The following is a 22687-nucleotide window of genomic DNA, read 5'->3' as shown; positions in this document are numbered from 1 at the left end:
GTTATTAAAAAATGAAATGCCTTTGTAAGAGATGAGTATTCGTCCGAAACCATCATACTTCGAAAGAGATAGTCCAGTTTGTACACGAAATGCATCCTATTTTTGTCGTAACCCTCCCAACTATTTAGCACATGCCATGTGGGTGAAATGATGATACCATGCCAAGTTTTAGCTTTTTCAGAGTTCATTTGTAGCGCTTTTCAATTTAAGGGTCATTTAGCTCAAATCAATCGTTCAATGCATGGAAAATAGCAAATGTGGTGAGAAAGGGCTGAAAATTTAGGAGGTTGCTTTGAATGATGCATATTGAGGGCACAAATAGTCTGGAGTTAAAATAAGGTTAAAAATGAAATGCCTTTGTAAGAGATGAGTATTCGTCCGGAACCCTGATACTTCGGAAGAGATAGTCCAGTTTGTACACGAAGTGCATCCTGTTTTTGTCGTAACCCTCCCAACTTTTTAGCACCTGCCATGTGGGTGAAATAATGATACCATGCCAAGTTTCATCCTTTTGAGAGTTCATTTGTAGTGCTTTTCAATTTAATGGTCATTTAGCTCAAATAAATCATTTAATGCATGGAAAATAGCAAATGAGGTGAGAAAGGGTTGAAAATTTATTAGGTGGCTTTGAATGATGCATATTGAGGGCAGAAAAAGTCTGGAGTTGAAATAGGATTAAAAAAATGAAATGCCTTTGTAAGAGATGAATATTCATGTGGAACCTTGATATTTCGGAACAGATAGTCCAGTTTGTACACAAAGTGCATCCTGTTTTTGTCGTAACCCTCCAACTTTTTAGCACATGCGAGGTGGGTGAAATGATGATACCATGCCAAGTTTCAGCCTTTTCAGAGTTCATTTGTAGCGCTTTTCAATTTAATGGTCATTTAGCTCAAATAAATCATTTAATGCATGGAAAATAGCAAGTGAGGTGAGAAAGGGCTGAAAATTTATGAGGTGGCTCTGAATGATGTATATTGAGGGCACAAAAAAGTCTGGAGTTAAAATAATATTAAAAAATTAAATGCCTTTGTAAGAGATGAGTATTCCTGTGGAACCGTGATACTTCGAAAGAGATAGCCCACTTAGCTACATAATGTTTCTTCGCGTTTCAAATGCCAAAACACACACATATATACCCGGAAACTCACTAAGAAGAAAGTAATGACGGTGAAAGCCGGTCACATCCGAGATTGGGATGTTGGGGTATAAAACTTTTTCTTCGCGTGTGTCCCTTTACACCGTAACCATGGACAATCTTCGTCATTTAACATGATGTTTGGGTCAGTCTTCACTCTGAAGGGAGGAATTTCGTGAAACTTTTCATAATCTTGTGACATGTTTGTCTTGTCCTCCACTCCCACGATGTTTCTTTTCCCTGAAAGAACTATGTGGCGCTTTGGCTCATCGTATGATGTATTCGCTTCCTTACCTTTTCTTTTTCTCAGCTTGGTAGACATGTCCTTCACATAGAAAACATGCGCCACATCATTGGCTAGGACGAATGGTTCATGTGTGTACCCAAGATTGTTGAGATCCACTGTTGTCATTTCGTACCGTGGGTCTTCCTTTACCCCGCCTCCTTTTAGATTGACCCATTTGCACCGAAACAAAGGGACCTTCAAATTGTTTCCATAGTCAAGTTCCCATATCTCCTCTATGTAACCATAATATGTGTCTTTTGGCCTATTGCTGGTGTTTGTTGCATCAAAGCGGACACCACTATTTTGGTTGGTGCTCTTTTTATCTTGGGCGATCGTGTAAAAGGTATTCCCATTTATCTCGTACCCTTTGAAAGTCGATATAGTCGAAGATGGTGACTTGGCCAACAAGTACAGGTCATCTCCAACTTAAGTGTCATGCATGAGACATGTTTGCAACCAACCGTCCAATGACAACATGTGTGTACGTTTGATCCAGGGATCAGACTACCCCGGGTTCTTGGAGCGTACAATATCCATATGTTCCTTGATATACGGAGCCACCAAGGTGGAATTTTGTAGAACTGCATAGTGTGATTCCGCCCAAGAATGCTTGTCCTTACATATTACTGAATCCTTTCCTACCGTGCCTTTTCCACCCAGTCTGCCCTCATGCCTCGATTCAGGAAGACCAATTGACTTAATATCAGGAATAAAGTCAACACAAAACTCAATGACCTCCTCTGTTTCATGGACCTTGGAGATACTTCCTTCTGGCCTAGCATGGTTGTGAACATATTTCTTTAAGATTCCCACGAACCTCTCGAAGGGGAACATATTATGTACAAATAGAGGGCCTAGAATGGCAATCTCTTTGACTAGGTGAACTAGGACATTCGTCGTGATATTGAAGAAGGATGGTGGGAACACCAACTCGAAACTGACAAGACAATGCACCAAATCATTCTGTAACCTTGGTAGGATTTCTGGATCGATTACCTTCTGAGAGATTGCATTGAGAAATGCACATAGCTTCACAATGGATGATCGGACGCTTTCCGGTAGAAGCCCCCTCAATGCAACCGGAAGAAATTGCATCATAATCACGTGGTAGTCATGAGACTTTAGGTTCTGGAATTTTTTTTCTCTGCCATATTTCTTATTTCCTTTATATTCGATGAGTAGCCAGACGGGGCCTTCATACCGAGCATGCATTCAAAGAAGATTTACTTCTCTTCTTTGGTAATATCTTAGCTTGCAGGACCTTCACACTGCTTTGGATGCATGCCATCTTTTTCGTGCATACGTTGCTGGTCCTCCCGTGTCTCTGGTGTATCTTTTGTCTTCCCATACATGCCCAAGAAGCCTAGCAAGTTCATGCAAAGATTATTTGTCACGTGCATCACGTCTATTGCAGAGTGGACCTCTAGGACTTTCCAATAAGGTATGTCCCAAAATATAGATTTCTTCTTCCACATGGGTGCGTGTCTCTCAATGTCATTCGGAACCGATTGTCCGCCAGGACCCTTTCCAAAAATTACTTTTAAATCCTTGACCATATGAAGTATATGATCACCAGTACGGTGGTCAGGCTTCTTCCGGTGATCTGCCTCACCTTTTAAATGCTTGCCTTCTTTTCTTAAGAGATGCTTGATCGGAAGAAATCGACAATGTCCTAGGTACACATTCTTCTTACATTTATCCAAGTATATACTTTCGGTATCATCTAAACAGTGCATGCATGTGTGGCATCCCTTGTTTGTCTGTCCTGAAAGGTTACTAAGAGCAGGACAATCATTGATGGTTACAAACAACAACGCTCGTAGGTCAAATTCCTGATGTTTGTGCTCATCCCACACACGTACACCTTTCATATCCCACAGCTATAAAAGTTCTTCAACTAATGGCTTCAGGTAACATCAATTTCATTGTCGGGTTGCTTGGGGCCTTGGATGAGCACTGACATCATAATGAACTTCCGCTTCATGCACAACCAAGGAGGAAGGTTATAGATACATAGAGTCACGGGCCAGGTGCTATGATTGTTGCTCTGCTCCCCGAAAGGATTAATGCCATCAGCACTTAAACCAAACCAACAGTTCCTTGGGTCATCTGCAAAGTCCGGCCAATCTCTCTCGATTTTCCTCCACTGCAACCCATCTGCGGGTACTCTCAACTTCCCGTCTTTCTTACGCTCATCTTTGTGCCATCGCATCAACTTGGCATGCTCTTTGTTTCGAAACAAATGTTTCAACCGTGGTATTAGGAGCATACCACATCACCTTGGCAGGAATCCTCTTCCTGGGGCGCTCGACCTCAACATCCTCACCAGGGTCATCACGTCCGATCTTATAGCGCTCGGCACCGCATACCGGGCATGCATTCAAATTCTCGTACTCCTCATCGCGGTACAGGATGCCGTCAGTAGGGAATACATGTATCTTCTGCACCTCTAATCCTAGCGGGCAGATAGTCTTCTTTGCTTCATACGTACTGTCGGGCAATTCGTTGTCCTTTGGAAGCATCTTCTTTAACAATTTCAGCAACTTTTCAAAACCCTTGTCAGATACACCATTCTCTGCCTTCCATTGCAGCAATTCCAGTGTGGTACCCAACTTCTTCTTGTCATCTTCGCAATTTGGGTACAACAATTTCTTGTGATACTCTAACATGCGCTGCAACTTTAGCTTCTCCTTTTCACTTGCGCAGTTTCTCTTTGCATCAGCAATGGCCCGACCAAGATCATCAGCGGGCTCATCTGGTGCCTCTACTTCCGCTTCTTCCCCCATTTTAGTACCATCATATTCAGGGAACGAAGGATAGTCATCATCATTATCTTCTTCATTCTCTTCCATTAGAACCCCTCTTTCTCCGTGCTTGGTCCAACAGTTATAGCCGGACATGAAACCGGACGTAAATAGGTGAACATGAATGACTCTTGACTTAGAGTAAGTTTTATCATTCTTACAGACAACACATGGAAAACGCATAAAACCATCCCGCTAGTTTGCCTCAGCCGTACGCAGAAAACTCTGCAAGCCATTAATGAACTGGGGAGAGCGTCGGTCATCGTACATCCATTGTCAGTTCATCTTCATTACACTAAACCGAAAAGACCAAATTAATACAAGTTCACACATATGGTTCATACACACTTATTCTCATAAAACAACATAGAAGAGTTTCTAGCTAAAGCATTTAAATGCAAAAACAAATGCGACCAAGATCGCAACTAAGATAACAATTGATCCAACAGCATAAAGATACCAAGCCTCTTTATTAAGGGCATATTTTCTAATCCTTCTAATCTTCAAGCGCGTTGCATCCATCTTGATCTTGTGATCATCGACGACATCGGCAACGTACAACTCCAATATCATCCTCTCTTCTTCAACTCTTTTCAATTTTCCTTTCAGATCCGCGTTTTCTTTTTCAACTAAATTTAAGGTTTGTTGGAATTTCCGGTTCAACTACCTCCTAGATAAGAATATCTATGTTAACTTCATGGGCATAATTGTCATAAACACGAAATGCAACAAATAGTTAAAAAAATATACCACATCTGAATCGTAAATGGGACGAGGGCCGACGGGCACGCATATCAAAACCATGGCACTATGTATAACAAACAATCATACAAGTAAGAAAATTATACAAGTAACTATCTAAATCATACAAATAAGATCTTTTTTGTAAAAAGGATAAGAACAAGGGGCTCACCAAGGTGGTGCCGACGGCGACGGGACGGTGCGGGCGATCGACGGTGGTTAGGATGGGGACCGCACTAAGTAAACCACACCTACACATATGCAAACTAGCAAGTTAATTTGAGCTCAAATTGCATATAAATCAAATAAACTACCGCATAATTACTCCCAAACTAAAATCCACAAATCACTATACTTATGGAGCATTGCACGAGCCGATCTAGCATTGAGAGATGAAAGGACAAAGTTTCTAACCTTTGTGAACACTTGGAGAGATGGGGTGCCTCAAACCTTGACAAATCTTGGTAAAAATGGAGATTGAGCTTGAGCCAAGGGGGAGAACAGAGAGGGGAATGGAGAAAACAGAGCAATGTGCTCGGCCTGGACGAAGGGGTTTATATAGGAAAAATCTTTAGTCCCGGTTTGTATCATAAACCGAGGCTAAAGATGTACCTATAGTCCTGGTTTCTGATACAAACCGGGACTAAAGGGGCTAGTGGGGGCCCCAGCCTGACACTAGACTGTCACCAACACTTTAGTCCCGGTTTGTATCACAAACCGGGACTATAGGTCCAAATTGAACCGGGACTAATGGTGCCCGTGCCCCCCGACCGCTCCTAGCCGCTGGAACCGGGACTAATGGTCACATTAGTCCTGGATCAGAGTCAAACCGGGACTAAAAGGTCAAATGAAAGACTAGTGCTGGTGGGGCCAACTTAAACTCATCAGATAGCTCTCAGTAATTTATGAAAACGACCATCCGAAGTCTGAAGTACATGAAAGTTTGACACGTGAACAAATTTAACATGCAATTTAAGTCGGGTAGCATGCTTAGACTGACTGCATGCTTGCAGTGATTGCTACGTAGGATTACTTTGTGTGCATGTTTAGACTGATTGTAGGATTGCAGGATCGATCGCCTTGACCAGTTCGTTGATCAAGGCAATCCACACTGGTATGATCAGTGCATTGATCAAGGCAATGCACATTGGTATGATTAGTGCAGGTCAGTTAATACATGTGCACTGCAATGGTAAATAGGCTCCGTTTTTCTATGTGTGCATGCCTACATGTGTTCACCCGTGTCTTCTCAACTGACAAGGTCATGAAGACGAGTCGGAGGTGAACGCCATCCCCTAGAACAGCTGGCTGGCACGGGTCGACGTGCGGACATACCTTTGCCAACGGTTGGCCTTCTAGGCTAAAGCAGGAGCACTTTCCCGTCTGTGATGAGTGATGCTGCTACCGCGTGCAGGTCTTTCAGCAACGAGATCGTGCTGGGCCGCGACTGGAGCTACTTCTGTCTAAAGCGTAATATCTATTGCAGCGCCATACTTGTCACCAAGCTTTGCAATTTCAGCGTGAAGGTTAAAATCTTTTGACAGGAGCACCTCCACCAACTGCCACTAACGCTGCGCCAAGCATGACTGATTTTTTTATCAGCTGATGTTGTGCAGGGGCATTTGATCATGGTACGCCCACGCCCCTACCGTCTTAAAACCAACTAGCAGGCAGAAGGTGGGGAGTGCCCGGTGCCTTTTTCTATTTTAACATTAGAAAAGGGATGATAATAGATTTAAGGTAGAAGGTCGAGCTGGTTGTAATGATTTATATGAGAAAAGCCTTTTTATACATACTTTCTTTGTCACGGTTTAGAAGGCACAGTTAAACTTGCGTGCGTTTTCAAAATAGACAAGGTTTAAGGCGCGAAAGCAATTACTCTTATTAATTAGTACTAGTGATATTCATGCATGCGCCCTCCTAATTTGCTGCTCACGCATTAGTACTAGTATTTTTTCAGTTGATTAGGCGCATTAACATCTACACCTACTACATCTCTCAACCAATCGATGACTACCTTAATCCCAGAGATTTTTCAAACGTGTCTTCTAAACCGTAACGGAGGGAGTACTGTAATCCTTTGATCACTGTGTACCGTTATTAGATTTGACTATAAAAGATCAATTATGAAGCGATATACCACATCATTCACATAGGAAACGTCTCCTTTATCTGCATATCTAATGCTTGTATGGCTTTTCAATGAATAGCGAAAGAGAGAATCACTTTTTCCCGCTCATCTAGGCAAACTTGTATAATTTGTAAGTTGACATTATCTGGTATCTCCACCATAATATTGAGGGACTCCAAAGAATCAACCACCTGAATATAATACTTGTTAAACATTCACACAAAATTATGAAATTGAATTACCACGAGATCTAGGATATGGCACCAAAAGTATGGTCTAAGCAATCATCAATGGACACAACCAAAGAAAACATCTTTTGGGAAAAGAAACAAACCAATAATCAGGAGATCTACCACTTTATATATATGAAGAAGGAGAGGCGCTAAATTCAATTCTCACTCTTTCGCCCAATCCTACTCTACTTCAACGATATGTGTTGGCTCATTCTCTTGGAGGTACACACAAAGGTAGGGAATGTATGCGTGCATTTTCATAAAGGTGAGTGTATGCGCATATGTATAAGTGTATGGGTTTGTACTATGTTAAAGAACGCTAAGAAGGAGCAAAGAAAATTGTTTCGGCGTGTGTGTTCAACGAGAGGAGGCGTCTATGGCGACTTCACCAACTCAGGATGATGTGTCGGTCCAGACTCTTGGAGATGCACATAGAGATAGGGTGTGCATACACTACTAGAGATAAGTGTATATGCGTATGTATGAGTGTCTGAGTCTGTACCATGTTAAAAAAAGCCAAACAGTAAAGAAAATTGTTCCGGCAATGTGTGTTCAGTGAGAAGAGGCGTCTATGGCGACTTCACCAATCTCAGGATGATGTGTCGTCGGTGAAGCCCCTCGGAGGTGCACATAGATATAGGGTATGTATGCGTGCATTTTCATAGAGGTCGGTGTATGCGCATATGTATAAGTGTATGCGTGTGTATTATGTTAAAAACGTCAAGAATGAGTAAAGAAACTTGTTTTGACGATGTGTATTCAGTGAGAGGAGGCGTCTATGGTGACTTCACCAACCTCAGGATGATGTGTCGGTCCAGTCTCTCGAAGGTGCACATAGAGATAGGGTATGTATGCGTGCATTTTCGTAAAGCTGAGTATATGTGCATATGCATAAGTGTATGTGTGTGTACTGTGTTAAAAACGCCAAGAAGCAGTAAAGAAAATTGTTTCGCTGATGTGTGTTCGGTGAAAGGAGGTTGTCTATGGCAACTTTATCAACCTCGGGATGATGTATCGGTCCAATCTTCCGAAGGTGCACATAAAGGTAGGTTGTGTACGCGCTTGTAGAGATAAGTGTATTTACGTATGTATGAACGTCTGCATATGTACTGTGTTAAAAATACGCCGAGAAGCAGTAAAGAAAATTGTTTCGCGGATGTGTATTCAATGAGAGGAGGCGTCTATGGAGACTTCACCAATCTCACGATGATGTGTCGTTTCAGTCTTTCGGAGATGCACATAGAGATAGGGTATGCATACGTGCATTTTCATAGAGGTGAGTGTATTCGCATATGTATAAGTGTATGCATATGTATTGTATTAAAAAACGTCAAGAAGCAGTAAAAAAATGTTTCAATGATGTGTGTTCCGTGAGAGAAGGCGTCTATGACGACTTCACCAACCTCAAGATAATGTATCAATCCAGTCTCTCGAAGATAAGTGTATGTGCATATGTATAAGCCCTGCGTTCATAATGTGTTAAAAATACGCTAAAAAGCAATAAAGAAAATTGTTTCGCGATGTTTGTTCAGTGATAAGAGCGTCCATGACTTCATCAACCTTAAGATAATGTATCGGTTCAGTCTTTCAAAAATACACATAGAATAGAATGTACATATGCTAATAGAGATAAGTATATATACATATATATAAGCGTTTGTGTCTGTACTGTCTTAAAAAAACAAGAGGTTATAAAGAAATTATTCCGGCTATGTGTGTTCAGTGCGACTTCACCATTCTTAGAATGATGTGTCCGTATGTGCACATAAAGGTAGAGTGTGCATGCATATACTTGTAGAGATAAATGTATTTGTATATGTACGTCTATGTATGTACCATGTTATATATGAACATCTGCGTTTATATCATATTAAAAGAGTCAAGAAGCAGTATTTAAAAAAAAATCAAGGCCAAGATTGAAAATTGGCAAATAAACAGTGACTAAACCTAGAAATAAACCGGTCACACGTGTCAAACAGATAAGAGCCAACAGCTACAACTATATAGCAATCGAGCTAGGCTTAGCCACTTTATATATTCTAAATTCTAGAAATTGTAAAATAAAAAAAGATGCTCGGCCAAAACGTGGCAACCTGATAGATATGGACACATGTCATCTCAAAAGAAAGCTTGCAAAGGGCTGGCTTAGCCAGTTTAATACAGTAGTAGTTTATATACTCCCTTCGTTTTTAAATATTTATTTATTTTGCTTCGTATGTAGGTTGTTACTAAGTGAAATTTTTAAAAAGACTTATATTTAGGAGTCGGAGGGAGTATGTGTTAAACTTGATGAAGTGATATTTTATTTCTGCAAGGAATCGCTGCACATGTCTTCCTAAAGTTTTTGCCAAACCAAAACGACTCAAAAAAATGCCAGTAAAATAGGATGCTGACCATGAAAAACCAGCATCAAACACCAGATATTCGTTATCCGAAGGGCCAAGGTGCCATGAAATACCCTGCCGCCCACGGCTTCTGACCATACAGGCTATATATAGCAAAGTACGATCTTTCTCATCTCCTGTACAATCCGCACTAACAAGGAACAAGTGAAACAGGTCGCAATGGAAAGCATGTCAGAGATTTTCGCACAGCAGGCATGGCAGCATTGGCATCGACAAAACAGCGAGTCATCATCTGCATCCCCATTCATCCATGACATCCTAATTACAGAAGTCACTTTGAGCAAGTCGGTCAGAAATAATAACTGCATGGCTTGGGTAACTTGAAGAAGCTTCACTAATCAAATATGAGGTGGCCCTCTGCCAGAAGGATGTGGCCCTCTGTAGGGGTGCTGTGGAGGCACGTCCCTTCCATATCCAGGCACATCATGAACACCTCGCACTGTGTGGTTCGTTTGATCGAGGGGTGGAGCATGTCTGTCCATTGCCGAGCTTCGTGGTGCATTGGCACCCAAGTAACCAGGAGCATAGTTGTTCATGACCGAGGGTCCAGATCCACCAGAACCTAACCCTGGACCATACTTGTCCATGACCGAGCTCCATGCTTGAGTTGTACTCAACAGCCCGTAAGACGGCGAAGTTAAAGAGCTCTGGCCATATCTTGCCCCTGAAGAACCGATCTGGTCATATCTAGCACCTGAAGAACCAAGGGAATATAGATTGGTCTGAAGGTGATCATCCTGCCTCCCGTATAAGCTGCCACCATTTCCCTGACCTTGCGGGCTGTACACATCCCCAGCTCGGGCAGGAGCATACATTTTGGTCATCTCTTCAATGCTGGAGTTGTACGCACTTGATCTATCATCAGCACCCGTGTAAAGAGCAGGATCATTCCTCTCTCCGAGTGCATCCTTGTGCCCATCACTGTTTGCCAAATAACTTCCCTGATAAGTAGTAGCGCTGTTGAATGCAGAGACGTGAGGTTCTTTCGCATGATACTTCATATTACTATCGCGGTGCCCTGTCATATAATCAGAGGGTTGTTCAGTTGGTATAAAAGGGGAATTGCTTCTGGAACTGTGACGAGCAGTGCTGTTTTCAAGGGATGATGACATACTCATGTCTGAACTCCCTCTCGATTCCTTTACACGAGCATTAGTTCCATTGTTCTGTCCTCGCTGCATACTCCTTTTACTTGGAATAGCTCTTGTCTCCTCATAGGCAACTTCCACTTGCTTTTCTGGAGGGTGGTCGTCTGCCTCGTCAGGGATCCTTTTCCTGCTCCTGTCATCAGAGCTCTTGCTTCCATCCCTGCTATTCTGTTTCCCTGGTCGAGAAATTTGTTGAGAGGTAGCTTCAGCTTGTTTCTTCAGGGGGCGGTTAACTGATAGATTAGCTTCTTTGTCTTCTCTAGGCTTAGCTTGTTTCTTCACCGGGAAGTTGGCCTTTCTGGCTGCTTTCTCTTCTCCAGGTCTATCTTGTTTCTTCACAAGGTGGTCATCTGATGGACTAACCTCTCTGACAGAGCATGCCACCTTCTGCCTTCTCTCTTCTGCTTTTCCTGATGGACTATCCTCCCTGAAATCACATGTAGCCTTCTCTCTAGTCTCTTTAGCTTTTCCTGATCTAGCATTTTGCTTACTCCTAGGTTCAGCTTTTCTCCGTGCAGGTACATTATCCGATAGATTAACCTCTCTTGGGTGGCATGAGGTGTTTCCTATATCCTCCTTTTTTTTCCCTGATCTTGAATTATGCACATCAGAAAATTCAGCTTCTTTCTTCACAGGACCATCATCTGATAGATTACCCTGTTCAACACGGCGAGCAATTTCCCCCACACTTGTATGATTATGCGCCTTGGCTATTCCCTTATGCTTTTCTGTCCAATCAGAACGACTCCACAAATAGAGGGGTGGTGCAGATGCATTCCACCCTTGAACTATTTTGTCATTCACATCGAGAGAACCAGGCAAATAAAACGACTGCAAATTCAAATAGATATATTAGGCAAAACAACAAGGGAATAAACTACACTCAAAGGTCAATAAGATTTATCTGAGTTCTTAAGCCCTTTTACCTTCCCAGCAAGACAGTTACTATCCTCCCAAACCAAATCATAGGGTGTCTTCTTTTGATCTAACCTGGCAATACCGGAAAATGAGAGGAGCATGAACGGAGTCCAAAGAAAGTGTGAAAAAGAGATGTCAATAGAACAATCTTACCAATTCAACACAAAGGTTAACTGAAAGGAATATGGTGGTTACCTTTTAGTTTCTTTTGGGACAATTAGTATAACAAGCTTGGGCTTAAAAGACAATGCTTTGTCGATAAATTTGTTCGCCAGAGCTGCTTTGACTCCAAAAGGAGGATTAAGCCCCATTATCTAATCAAGTATTAATAGATGTTAACCAGCAGTAGAAATTAGTTTGTATAAAACAACTAGTATCTCCATCGCATAAAGTATACCAGTTGGCTTCCGCGAGGCAGTTCGTCTGACTGCACAGTCATCCAATCCCTCCTTTCAAAGCAAAAGCTATTCTGGGAAGGGCATAAATATTGGGGGTAAGCATGAAAGTGGGAAAGCAATTGGAACTCCAGCAAGGGCACTTTCAGGCCATGGTAAACAGATCACAATAGGCAAGTCCTAATGCATTTATTTCAGGAGCTCTATTTGATGGGAAGGTTTACAAGTCGTTAAATCTTAACTGTTGGGGTACCAACTACTCCCTCCGTACCAAAATATATGACGTTTTAGCAGTTCATTTGAGCTGCTAAAACGTCATATATTATGATACAGAGGTAGTAGTTGCTACTCCCTCTGTAAACAAATACTGTATAAGACGTTTTAGATATTTCAATATGTACATAAAGACTGAAATGAGTGAACAAATACACTAAAATGTGTTTATATACATCCGAATCAGAAAAAAGTTAAGAGCATCTTTTATTTGTTTACAGAGGGAGTACTAGCTAAGTTAGTCGTGAATAATCCTACCATCAGCTACAAATAGTAGACTATATACTCCCTCGGTCTCGGTGCATTAGGCATCTTAGAAGGTGCACTGCAACCTAGGCACGTAGAGATTGGGTAGGAGAAGAAATTGAATTGCAGAGGAAGCCAATCACATTATTCCTTTCTCAACTAAAAACGTGCTATTAATTAGGAGACCTCTTCAAATCCAAAAAACATGCCGCATAAATTGCATGCATTGGTCCTTCAATTAATAGATGGGGTCTAATTAATATGCATGCAACTAGTACTTTTGTAATGTGCCTTAGCGTTTTGGGATTATTTGATTTTCTAAGATGCCTAATGCACCGAGACGGAGGGAGTACAATACTGCACCAAAATAACTTGATACTGTGCGGGGTCCATGGGTGCCTCAGAGTCAGCGGCTATGGCTGCAACTGGATCACCTCCGTGTAGCTGAGACACGGGACCTGCAGAAACCAATGTTACATAGTATTGCGTTAGTTGATACTTGCTAGTTGGTAGAATCAAAGAAGCACGGGAATATTTGCTAGTGTACAACATCTGCAGATTTAATTACCCAAGTATATCACACGCTAAAACCAGTAATAGTATTGTGAACATCAACAAACAGTCTAACTCTAAAAGAAATCAGCAGTACAACGCTAGTACAAGCATTAGAAATGAAAGCAGGTACTACACTAGCTAACAAAGCAGCAGACCAGAGCATAGCCTACAGAACAGAGCATGACAGGAGATGGAAGAGGAGATGAGAGGAAAGAACAGAGGAGTCACCTGCAAAGGCCGAAGGCGGAGATGGGCTGACGCTTCCAACAAGCTGGGGCGATAACCAGTGGGCATGGCACTGCTGTGTGGTTAGTGTGATGCTCATCCCTCTGTTCGCCTTGCAGCGTGTGGTATAGTGTGGCCTCAAACTGCCTCTCAACACAAAGTCTATATATCGCACTACCAGGCAGATTCAATTAGCCACCGCAAATCGTCGACTAGTCACCCAGTCGTGCAAGTACCCCTTCTAGTCAAGTGGACCACTGGCCCAGGTTACGGTTTGCCAATCATAGATTAAACAAAGACCAGTTGTCTAATTTAAAACTAATTATCAGGAACAAAGCAACAAAGTACCAGAGTATAAATAAAACAAGGATTTTATGTTCCTGAAGAAAATTAAACAAGATAAACAAGCACTGCACTATCAATTCAAAAGGACTCGGTAGTTTACCTGTGGTTGGATAAGATCATAATTCTTGAAATGACACTTCTTGTCAACTTCATCAAGTTTTTCTTTCATCAATTGACTGAAATCATTTGCACCACAGCAGAAATCCACTATCTGCAAGTTCAACGCAATTCAAGATATCAAGGCATGACGCAAATACATTGAATCGGTGATACTGTGTGTGCCGGCTATGATAAAATGAAAGCATTTTACACGGACAGTACGGGAGATCCCTGCTGGAAAAATCGTATTGATATGCAATAGATCCACATAATTCAAAGCTAAACAAAGACGGATAAAAGCCAAAAGCCCTCCTAAAAATTAAATTAAATAACCTGCCACAATTAAAAAAATGGGTACTTCATACAGCTCAACAACAGGCTGTAACTTAGTACAAAACCTCCACTTTACTCCCGGTGGTTAAGCACTTGTCTGTACTATTTGTTGAGAACTTGAGATTGGTTATCACTTATCATAGCAAACACTATCATAAATCTCCGTTACCGTTCATTAGTGAGCACTAAGCAGAGACCCATATTATGTAACATGTTGTAAAATATTGTTTTCATTATCATTCATTAGTGAGCACTGAGCAGAGATAGCATATGCAATGGCAGGTAACACATATTTAGCCTTTTTAAAATAACTAGAACACCACTTCAATAGAGGGCATAATCAATGACACAAGTATGTGCCTCGTGTACAAGAGAGAAAATATACCGTGTCACCAGGTTCCACATACCAATGAAGTTTATCAACAATCTGTACCATATCAATGAAGTTTATCAACAATCTGCTAATGAGGTGTAATTATATAGAATTGTAAGTACATTATTCAATAGAGAGAAATAACAAACACCACGTAAGAAAGAGAAATAACAAACAAATAGGTAGTCTGAAGCACTCAGTGGGCAATGAATGGGAGCACTCAGGCAGGTACTATGATTTCCTTTACAAATTCATGATCCTTTAATAGCTCTTAGACAAAAATTTCCCAATGTGATTTCCAGTTGGCCAACCTTTTTTTGTTCTAACTCAGAAGAGAAACACTTAGATCATGCACAAGAAATACGTATATTCCAATATAAAGGGGAGATCAAAAAGTGACAATTAGGCCATGAAGCTGGCCCTTTTTTGTTCTAAAACCAAAGAGGGTGAAAAAACAGTTTCTGATGCTGGTCTCTTGATCCCTGGTCTACAGAGCAAAAAAAATTGGCAGAAAGAGCTTCTCTGCGAAGTGCATTCAAGTAAGAATTTCAAGAGAGGATATTATTGTCAACCAAAAGGTCAAATTGACAAGTGGGCGGACTTCCACAAAGTAGGTCAAGATTAAAAAAGAAAGACCATAACATCAGTTTCAGCAGGCACCACAAAATGAAAATTAAATTGGAGCTCGGTCCTCGACATAACTTTTAGCGTGTGATAGGGGAAAAGATCAATGCGTAGTTGCGTACAGGGAGAGGGGGGGGGGAGTTGCTGGCATGGCATGTGGTGGAGGGGAGGAAAAAACGATCTAAAACCTAATCAGTTCTTGACACCACGTTAAGAGGAATAGCAACTTAATCTATATATGAACTAGGAATATGAAAATAGAGAAGGAAATACATGGACCTAGCACAAATACAAATATCTTTCTAACAGTGGAAACTATAAATTTCGTCGTCTCTCTAAATATATTAATAATTCATAGTCCATGGCCGAATATAAGTGGTTGTTTGGTTTGAGACTAAATTTGTTTGGTTCGAATATAAGGCAAGTTTAACTAATTTAGGTGTGTTTTGTTCAAGCCATACCTTCGGTAAGCTGCTTTTTGCCACAGCAGGGCCCCACAGCATATACACTTAGTGTGGCAAGATTCCCTTAGGCTTGCCAACTTGTTTCTCCAATTTTATTGAACTAACCTTGGGATAGTTTGAGAAGAAATGTGTGGCAAGGTATTACTAGGCCTAGAAACAAACAGCCCCTAAGCCTAAGGCTTTATATACAACTCGTTAATGTTTCATGCTGTGTCAACATAATTTCTGGGTAAGAATATACCTCAACAAGCTTTTTCACCTTCGTGAAATGTCGACCAAAAGAACTGTACCGTGATCCATAAATGAAAGGTGAAATATATACTCTGAGCCTAGTCTGGAACGAGAAAAACAATCTAAAGTTAGAAATCGATTGGCTACCATAACATTGCAAGGAAAATGTTCCGCTCAACATCACAGTATGCTCAGGAAATAAATGGTTCATTCCCACCAACAACAATTTCAGGAGAAACACTAGGATGAAGACAGGATAAAAGTGCCATTGCGGCTTTCATAGATCATGAGAAGATTGGCATCTTTTTACTATAACCAATACGGGTTAACTCAAATGTTGAACTGACGGGATTAAAACAAAGTATACTGACTTCTGAGGATATAACACTAAAAAAATATTATAACGGCATTAACAAAAACTATCAAAGTACCACTTGAAGCATAATTATGAACAGATACATCATAATTATCAAGATATACTGACAGTGAATCTTCTTCGTGCACAGAAAGAGCGTACCATAAATCTCATAGGAATGATATATTTATGCAAGTTTCTACAAAAACAACAGTATATGAAAAGAACAATATATGATTAGAATATACATACATGCCACTTTGTTAGCTGCTTCAAAACTTGAGGTTCACACACTGCTTTCGCCTCATTAACATTACCTCCATTACCCAGCGCTTTTAGAGCTGCTCCTACAGCCTAAAAAGCCCATCATTCAGAAAATATTGAACAAATAATAACTAGTTGAAAAGTTGCATTTCCTGCTGGAAATAGCAGTGAATGGACCTGAACAGAACGCTCAAGCTTGCCCGTCGCAACAATCTTATCAGTTTGCCTGCCAGCGTATACATGAGTTGAGGGCACCAGGCACCTGCTTGATATATCTTTTAGTGTCAAGGAAGAGCCTTCTTTCCCCACCAAAGCAATTACCCTGCAAGTAAGATTGAGAATATATCAGGTGGTACCATGACTCTATGACGACTCTAAAGTCTAAAATCCAAATAATGTTTGATCAACTTATACTTTGCACATCCGTGTCAATAGAACTGAACGAAAAAGGCCAAACACATGACACAAGAAGAAAATTGTAGCAAGATAAAGAAGTAAGCTTTTAGGCCTTGGTCAGGTCCAGGAGAACTACATTTCCGTGTGTGTTTGGTTTTAGAGTCAGTCCAGGAGAACTACATTTCCGTGTGTGTTTGGTTTTAGAGTCAGGCATTCTCGTAAGTTTTAGTGTTTTGTATGAGTCCAAGTCTACCTTACCAAAGATTTGGCTAGCCAAAACTTTGGCCAAGGTTTTTCTTGCCTATGGCTTGGCCAATATTGCCCAAAAAAACTGCACTAGAGTATAAGTGGGCACGCCAGAAAACTGCAACCATCCAAAACAAAGGCCATTTTTTTGGTCATTGGCAAAAATTACGTAGGGTACGTTTTGGACACAAACCAAGCATACACTTATAGTACATAGTACAATTAGCACATGGTCATGTATGGGTGTGTAGTAACTGGAGTCCTCAAGTAATTATATCAAGTGACTAACCTCTTCTCTGTTTCACTATCCACCCTAGGAAATGAACTCTGGGGCAAGTTCCCCATAGTAGATGAGGGTGAAGTTGCCAAGTATTTTTCCTGCTCATTTGCAGGTCTTGGACTGCTTGCAGAAGTATCTTTGACCATTGGTTTTTTCTTCTCAGGCTTGTCAACAAATTGCTCTGATGAACTCTTCACTGCAAATTTTCTGGCATGTTCATCTTCTTGCACCCGAAACTTGACTGGCAACTTTGCAGCTTTATTTGAAGGTTGATCAAGAAATGAATCATCAAAATCTCTCTTTCTCTTGTTCATCAACACCTTGTTTTTTCTCTTTAGGTAATCTGCTGGCTTTACAATTTTTGGAATACCAGGAAACTTTATATGATTTCTGACAGGTGTCTCAACGTCACTATCTATCTCATGGTCCCTAACAGTTTACGACAAGTCAGCATATGAACAATGTAGACAGCATTTAACAAATATAAGTGAAGTAGTTACTACATACAAGCAGTAGATCAAAATTCTTTTTGAAAGGTCCCAGGCTCGTGTAACAATGTCCTCATCGCTATCTTCAAAGGGTATTTCTCTGAAATATCTCGAGTATGAGAAGAACAGAATAGACAATATATTGATTAAGAAAATTTAAAAGAGAAAGGCAGCAGCACCTCGGCAAACATTTTCTGTGATATGACTTTGGACAGCGTCTGCAAACAGCAAACTGCAATTGTTCTTGTGATCTATCCTCCAAGCCATTACAGTGAAAACACCAATGAATGGGGCATGTAAATGAAGATCCACCTATTATCTTGCTCTCCTTTTCTAAGGCTTCGATCTTGTTGTTAGGATGAAGTTTTCTTGCAACACATTTGGGGTGGTAAAAGTACCCACATGTAGCATTGTTACAAAGAAACACCTAAAGAATGATATCATAATTAGCAAAAGTACATAACCATGAAGCACTGAATAGAATATGATTCACATTGATACTTAAGTAGATGCACTTTCTAACAGATACTCCCTCCGTTTCAAAATATAAGACCTTTTAGAGATTTCAGTACGAGACTGCATATGGAGCAAAATGAATGAATCTACACTCTAAAATATGTCTAAGTACATCCGTATGTAGTTTATAGTGCAATCTCTAAAAAGTCTTATATTTAGGAACGGAGGGAGTAGAACGGAGCAATTACTCCATTTGAAGCGCTGAAATACGGTCATGGTTACAATTTAATTACCTAATCATTAGTTATTGGCTTATTGCAATAGCCAAATTTTACAGATAAAATGGTATTAAATGCCCCTAGTACGTAACTGCTAGAACAACTAAACTATGTCATGACATTCAGAATATCTACTTTACGAAATGTCAACTAGATGTTCTTTCATAGTACTACTTCCAGTCCTGTATTCCTAGGTAATGCTGGCTGTATAGTGGTTGAAAGCCTAAAACTGCAAATAAAGATTGCAGTTTTAAAGCCATGTAACAGCAAGATCAATGCATAATAAGTAATTAAGTGTTGTCGATCAGAACCAAAAATCACATTACCGTTAATGAAACCAGAGTGAAAAAAAGCTAAAACAATGGCAATGTACCTTAGCAGTTGGTCCATCTGAAGGCTCTAATACTCCACAAATAAAACACTGGTGTTGCTTATACTCACAGTTCTTGCACAGAAAAGTTTTCATTGCCTAAAACACATTGAAAGAGAACACTCAATAAAGAAAACAGAAGTAAGATTGAATTTCATATACCACTCAGAATTTCAAAAGCTACCTCAACTTCTGCCTCAGTGAACCCAAGCGTATCACAAAACGAATCTTCGCCTGTTCCTACTTTGGCATGGAAGGATCTCATACATGGGCCATCACACCTACAATAGATATTAGAATATTGGCACTAAATGGCTACATACAGATGACAATAGAAAAATTCACATGACAGTGATGAAATGAGAAAAATCAATAACTGAAAATGTTAAAACATAGTGGCACATATGCTATGCTCATGACCTGGATTTGATATATAAACATCATGGGGCGCACACTACGAGGTGTGATGGTGCCGCCTAGCATCTGGATGAGCTATGTGACCACCATTTAACAAGGGAATGCAGTTTTATCTTTAAAAATGTTTACAGCTTATTGGAGGTGATGGCTTATAAAAAGTAACCTGTTTCCACGGTCTACGGTCTAGCAGCTCCACAACCGAAAACTATTTAGAAGGAAAAAGGAGGCTATAGCCTTGTTGCATAATAGTCTTAACAGTTAACTCAACTCCTTGGTCATGGCTCAAATACCACAACCACCGATGTAACGTTTCACACTTTTGTCTCTAAATAAATATACAAAATTAATTGTAAAATAGGAACTTGTTGTGCAATCAAATCTTACTTAACTTATATCAGCAAAAGTTGACCCAGCATGGTAATCAGTAAATGATCTAGCAATGTGTCCTCATAATTCCAACCATAGGTATTAATTAGTCCTTGTTAGGTTATTACTAAAATAAATACTTAGTTGCTAACTTGCTATAGCAAAAAATTCTAACCATGGGCATTTGTCCTGGTTAGTTTCACTGTGGGTACCACTTATAAGTCAATTAATTGTGATAGCATCAATTCCTGTTCATCTACCCCACCCCTTTTCTGTAGCTTCAGCTTCATAGTTGAACTTATACAATCAGATATAATCATTCCAGCCCGTTTCCGTTCCTGGGCATGATACAATCAAGTATTCATAAATCTAAGAGCTAATGGGCTAATACATGCAGTCAAATATCTTGCTTGTGTAACTGTGTAAGTTCAACTGAAGACATGAGCAACTAAATAGTACTCCTACTAATTAAATTTCAAGCTGACTATGGATAGGGAATTTTAGGTCACCAACTCATCCTATAGAAGATTTGCACCTACCCTAACAAGTCTCCTCCATTGTCACATATGGCACAAGTAAAATCAAACAAATCATCCTCATCTTCATCAGATTCAGAATTCCCATCAGATTCAGAATTTCCATCAGAAACCATATCCTCTATCTCCTCATCAGAAGCAATAAATGACTGCTTCATTTCAATATTATCTGACTCAACCTAGTTGAAATAATAAGAAAAATGTGTTAACTTCGTGATCAGTTTCCTACCAAAAAATTCAAGAGAATTCATAGTCCCACACATACCTCACTAATTTGCTTCTTAGATCCTTCTTCAAAAAATGCTCGCAAAACCTGTGATAACATTCATCATAAGAGATATAAGAATCACGGCACTCAAGAGTAATATTTTGTTTATTAGAGCCAGCCAAGAGTTATTACAATCAGTAAAGTTATTCGGAGTTGACAAGGAATATGGACTACATAGCTAGGACTACGTATGACAATGAAGCAGAAACTGATGGAATTGAGTGCTATCACGTTTGTTTCTGTACTTTTTTAGCAGAAGCAGAAGCAAATACGGAAACCTCATAAACAAATACGGAAGAAGCAAATGCTGTCAGAAATGAAATACAGAGCAAATATGATGCGGACACAGGTACAAAGGTGCATGTCTCCCGGAAGAAGCAAATGATGTCAGAAATGAAATCTCCATGAGCTATCGAAGTGGGCTACATACACAATTACACATACAGAAATTTCTGCATTTATGGTTACCAAAATTTTAGTTCCACGGGTGTTCTGCCGGAAAACACTGCTCCGTACCACAAAAAAAATCCATTTCTATTTCCAGATTTGCACTTTGTTCCCTTTTTTTCCCAGAACGGACAGAGAGATCCCTACCATTCACTCATACCACTCCATTCACATATCTATGACCCAACTGATATGCTTAATTGCTAATCAAAATAAGACAAATTTGGTTTTTACATAAAGGAATTCCTAGGGCAATATAACAAATTGAAAAGAAAGATGTGGTTAAACAGGCTCATGAGTTCAAGCATCATGTCAAGAGAACTAGTAATGATCAAGAAGAATGAAGCATTCACTTCAAAAAGAAAAATGAACAGAGCGTTTATTTCAAATTGGAGAAGTATTGCAACATAAGGCAGCTCAAACACCAAAAGGTTAATCATGTAGTGAATCCCTCAGATTTGGTGGGATTTAAACCTATGGACATTTATGGTGTATTGTGGACAATCTTATTCTTATCAGTTATCAAGCAAAGTTGTCCATGTGAAGGAACAGAAAATGTGTACCTGTGATTTTGCTAAGTTTAAATCTTTCTCAGCAAACAGCTGTAATAGCGAACGGTGGTTCCTGAAATCGTCCTTGGAGGGTCTAAGGTCAAACTTGCTGAAAATATGGAAAGCGCTCTGTAAATATCAGAGTTTATCATTTGAGAGAAAAGAGCAGAGAGTGCATGGGTGGATTACTCAAAAACTTTGCGAAGATGACTCCACAAGTTCTTCTCAGGCTCCTCAGGTTTTCTTCTGAGGAAGTGAAGCATCTGCACTGTGATGAAAATTGTTCGGAACTCTTCTTCGTAGCTGTTCCTGGGCTTGGCGAGATTTATCCAGCTGCCTTCCTTGGACAACACGGCGATCACGGGCTGCTTGCCTTCAAGCCCCAGCTTCCAGGCAACCACATGCTTGTAGACTGTGATACCAGGGTCAGCGATTCCCCTCAAGATAACGCTCCGTTTGCATTGAGGGGCCTCATCCGTGTCTTGCTCGAACCGAATCGGCAACGCTGAGAGACAGATGGGGTTCTTCTCCGCGTCAACGAAGAAGTAGTCCGCCACCACATTCAACTGCGGCTCCGAGTCATCGTCGTCGTCGGCCATCCTCATCATTGCTACCGGAAAGGGGAGAAAACGGGCGGGAAAGGTCAATACGGCGGTAACGGCGGTACCTCTCTCGGGCTAAGATTCAGGCGAGTGAGCGAGTGAGTGGCGAACGAACCTGCAGCCGCCGCGACGGCGCGGGAAGGGGGGGGGGGGAGAGAACGGGCCGCCGCCCCTCCTCCGCGCGCGCCTCGCCGGTCGCCGCCGGACGCTAGGGCCTAGGGCTTTTCGTCCCTCTTGCTCCTCGCGCGTGCGTGAGGTCGCCGCCGGCCGCTAGGGCATAGGGTTTTCTCTCCCCCTCGTCCTCAGGTGCGGTACTCTGTTGGTGGTTCTTCGTGCGTGCGCGAGGCCGGTGACCGGTGAGGGGGCGATACCTTCTGGAAGCTCGGCCTCGTGGGCTTCG

The 22687-nt window shown here is 40.9% G+C and overlaps 1 protein-coding gene across 1 annotated transcript; it reads right to left on the bottom strand.

Moving 5' to 3' along the window:
- Positions 1 to 9695: 9695 nt before the first annotated feature.
- Positions 9696 to 22434, bottom strand: LOC123395742 (protein ENHANCED DOWNY MILDEW 2-like). Its single transcript, XM_045090772.1, has 19 exons — positions 22403 to 22434; positions 21875 to 22295; positions 21698 to 21794; positions 20685 to 20732; positions 20423 to 20598; positions 19285 to 19381; positions 19104 to 19199; positions 18176 to 18423; positions 18016 to 18096; positions 17518 to 17937; positions 16764 to 16908; positions 16575 to 16676; positions 15978 to 16070; positions 14661 to 14702; positions 13944 to 14054; positions 12202 to 12273; positions 12000 to 12118; positions 11813 to 11876; positions 9696 to 11717 (listed from the first exon to the last, which is right to left on the bottom strand). Exons 2-19 carry the CDS (start codon positions 22291 to 22293, stop codon positions 10077 to 10079), a joined length of 4071 nt encoding a protein of 1356 aa, XP_044946707.1. The 5' UTR covers positions 22294 to 22295; positions 22403 to 22434; the 3' UTR covers positions 9696 to 10076.
- Positions 22435 to 22687: the final 253 nt, after the last annotated feature.

This window comes from Hordeum vulgare, chromosome 5H (assembly GCF_904849725.1).
Source record: "Hordeum vulgare subsp. vulgare chromosome 5H, MorexV3_pseudomolecules_assembly, whole genome shotgun sequence".
In the NCBI taxonomy this organism is placed as follows: Eukaryota; Viridiplantae; Streptophyta; class Magnoliopsida; order Poales; family Poaceae; genus Hordeum; species Hordeum vulgare.
The sequence above is the reverse complement of the archived record's forward strand: the minus strand, read 5'-3'. Positions and strand labels throughout refer to the sequence as shown.

Bases quoted from the DNA above. Each gene is read 5' to 3' on its own strand.
- LOC123395742 (XM_045090772.1), bottom strand. From the start codon at position 22,293: ATGATGAGGATGGCCGACGACGACGATGACTCGGAGCCGCAGTTGAAT. The intron at 20,733-21,697 runs GTACACATTTTC...ATGTTATCACAG, and splicing joins TAAACTTAGCAAAATCACAG to GTTTTGCGAGCATTTTTTGA. The intron at 19,200-19,284 runs GTAGCTTTTGAA...AATGTGTTTTAG, and splicing joins TCACTGAGGCAGAAGTTGAG to GCAATGAAAACTTTTCTGTG.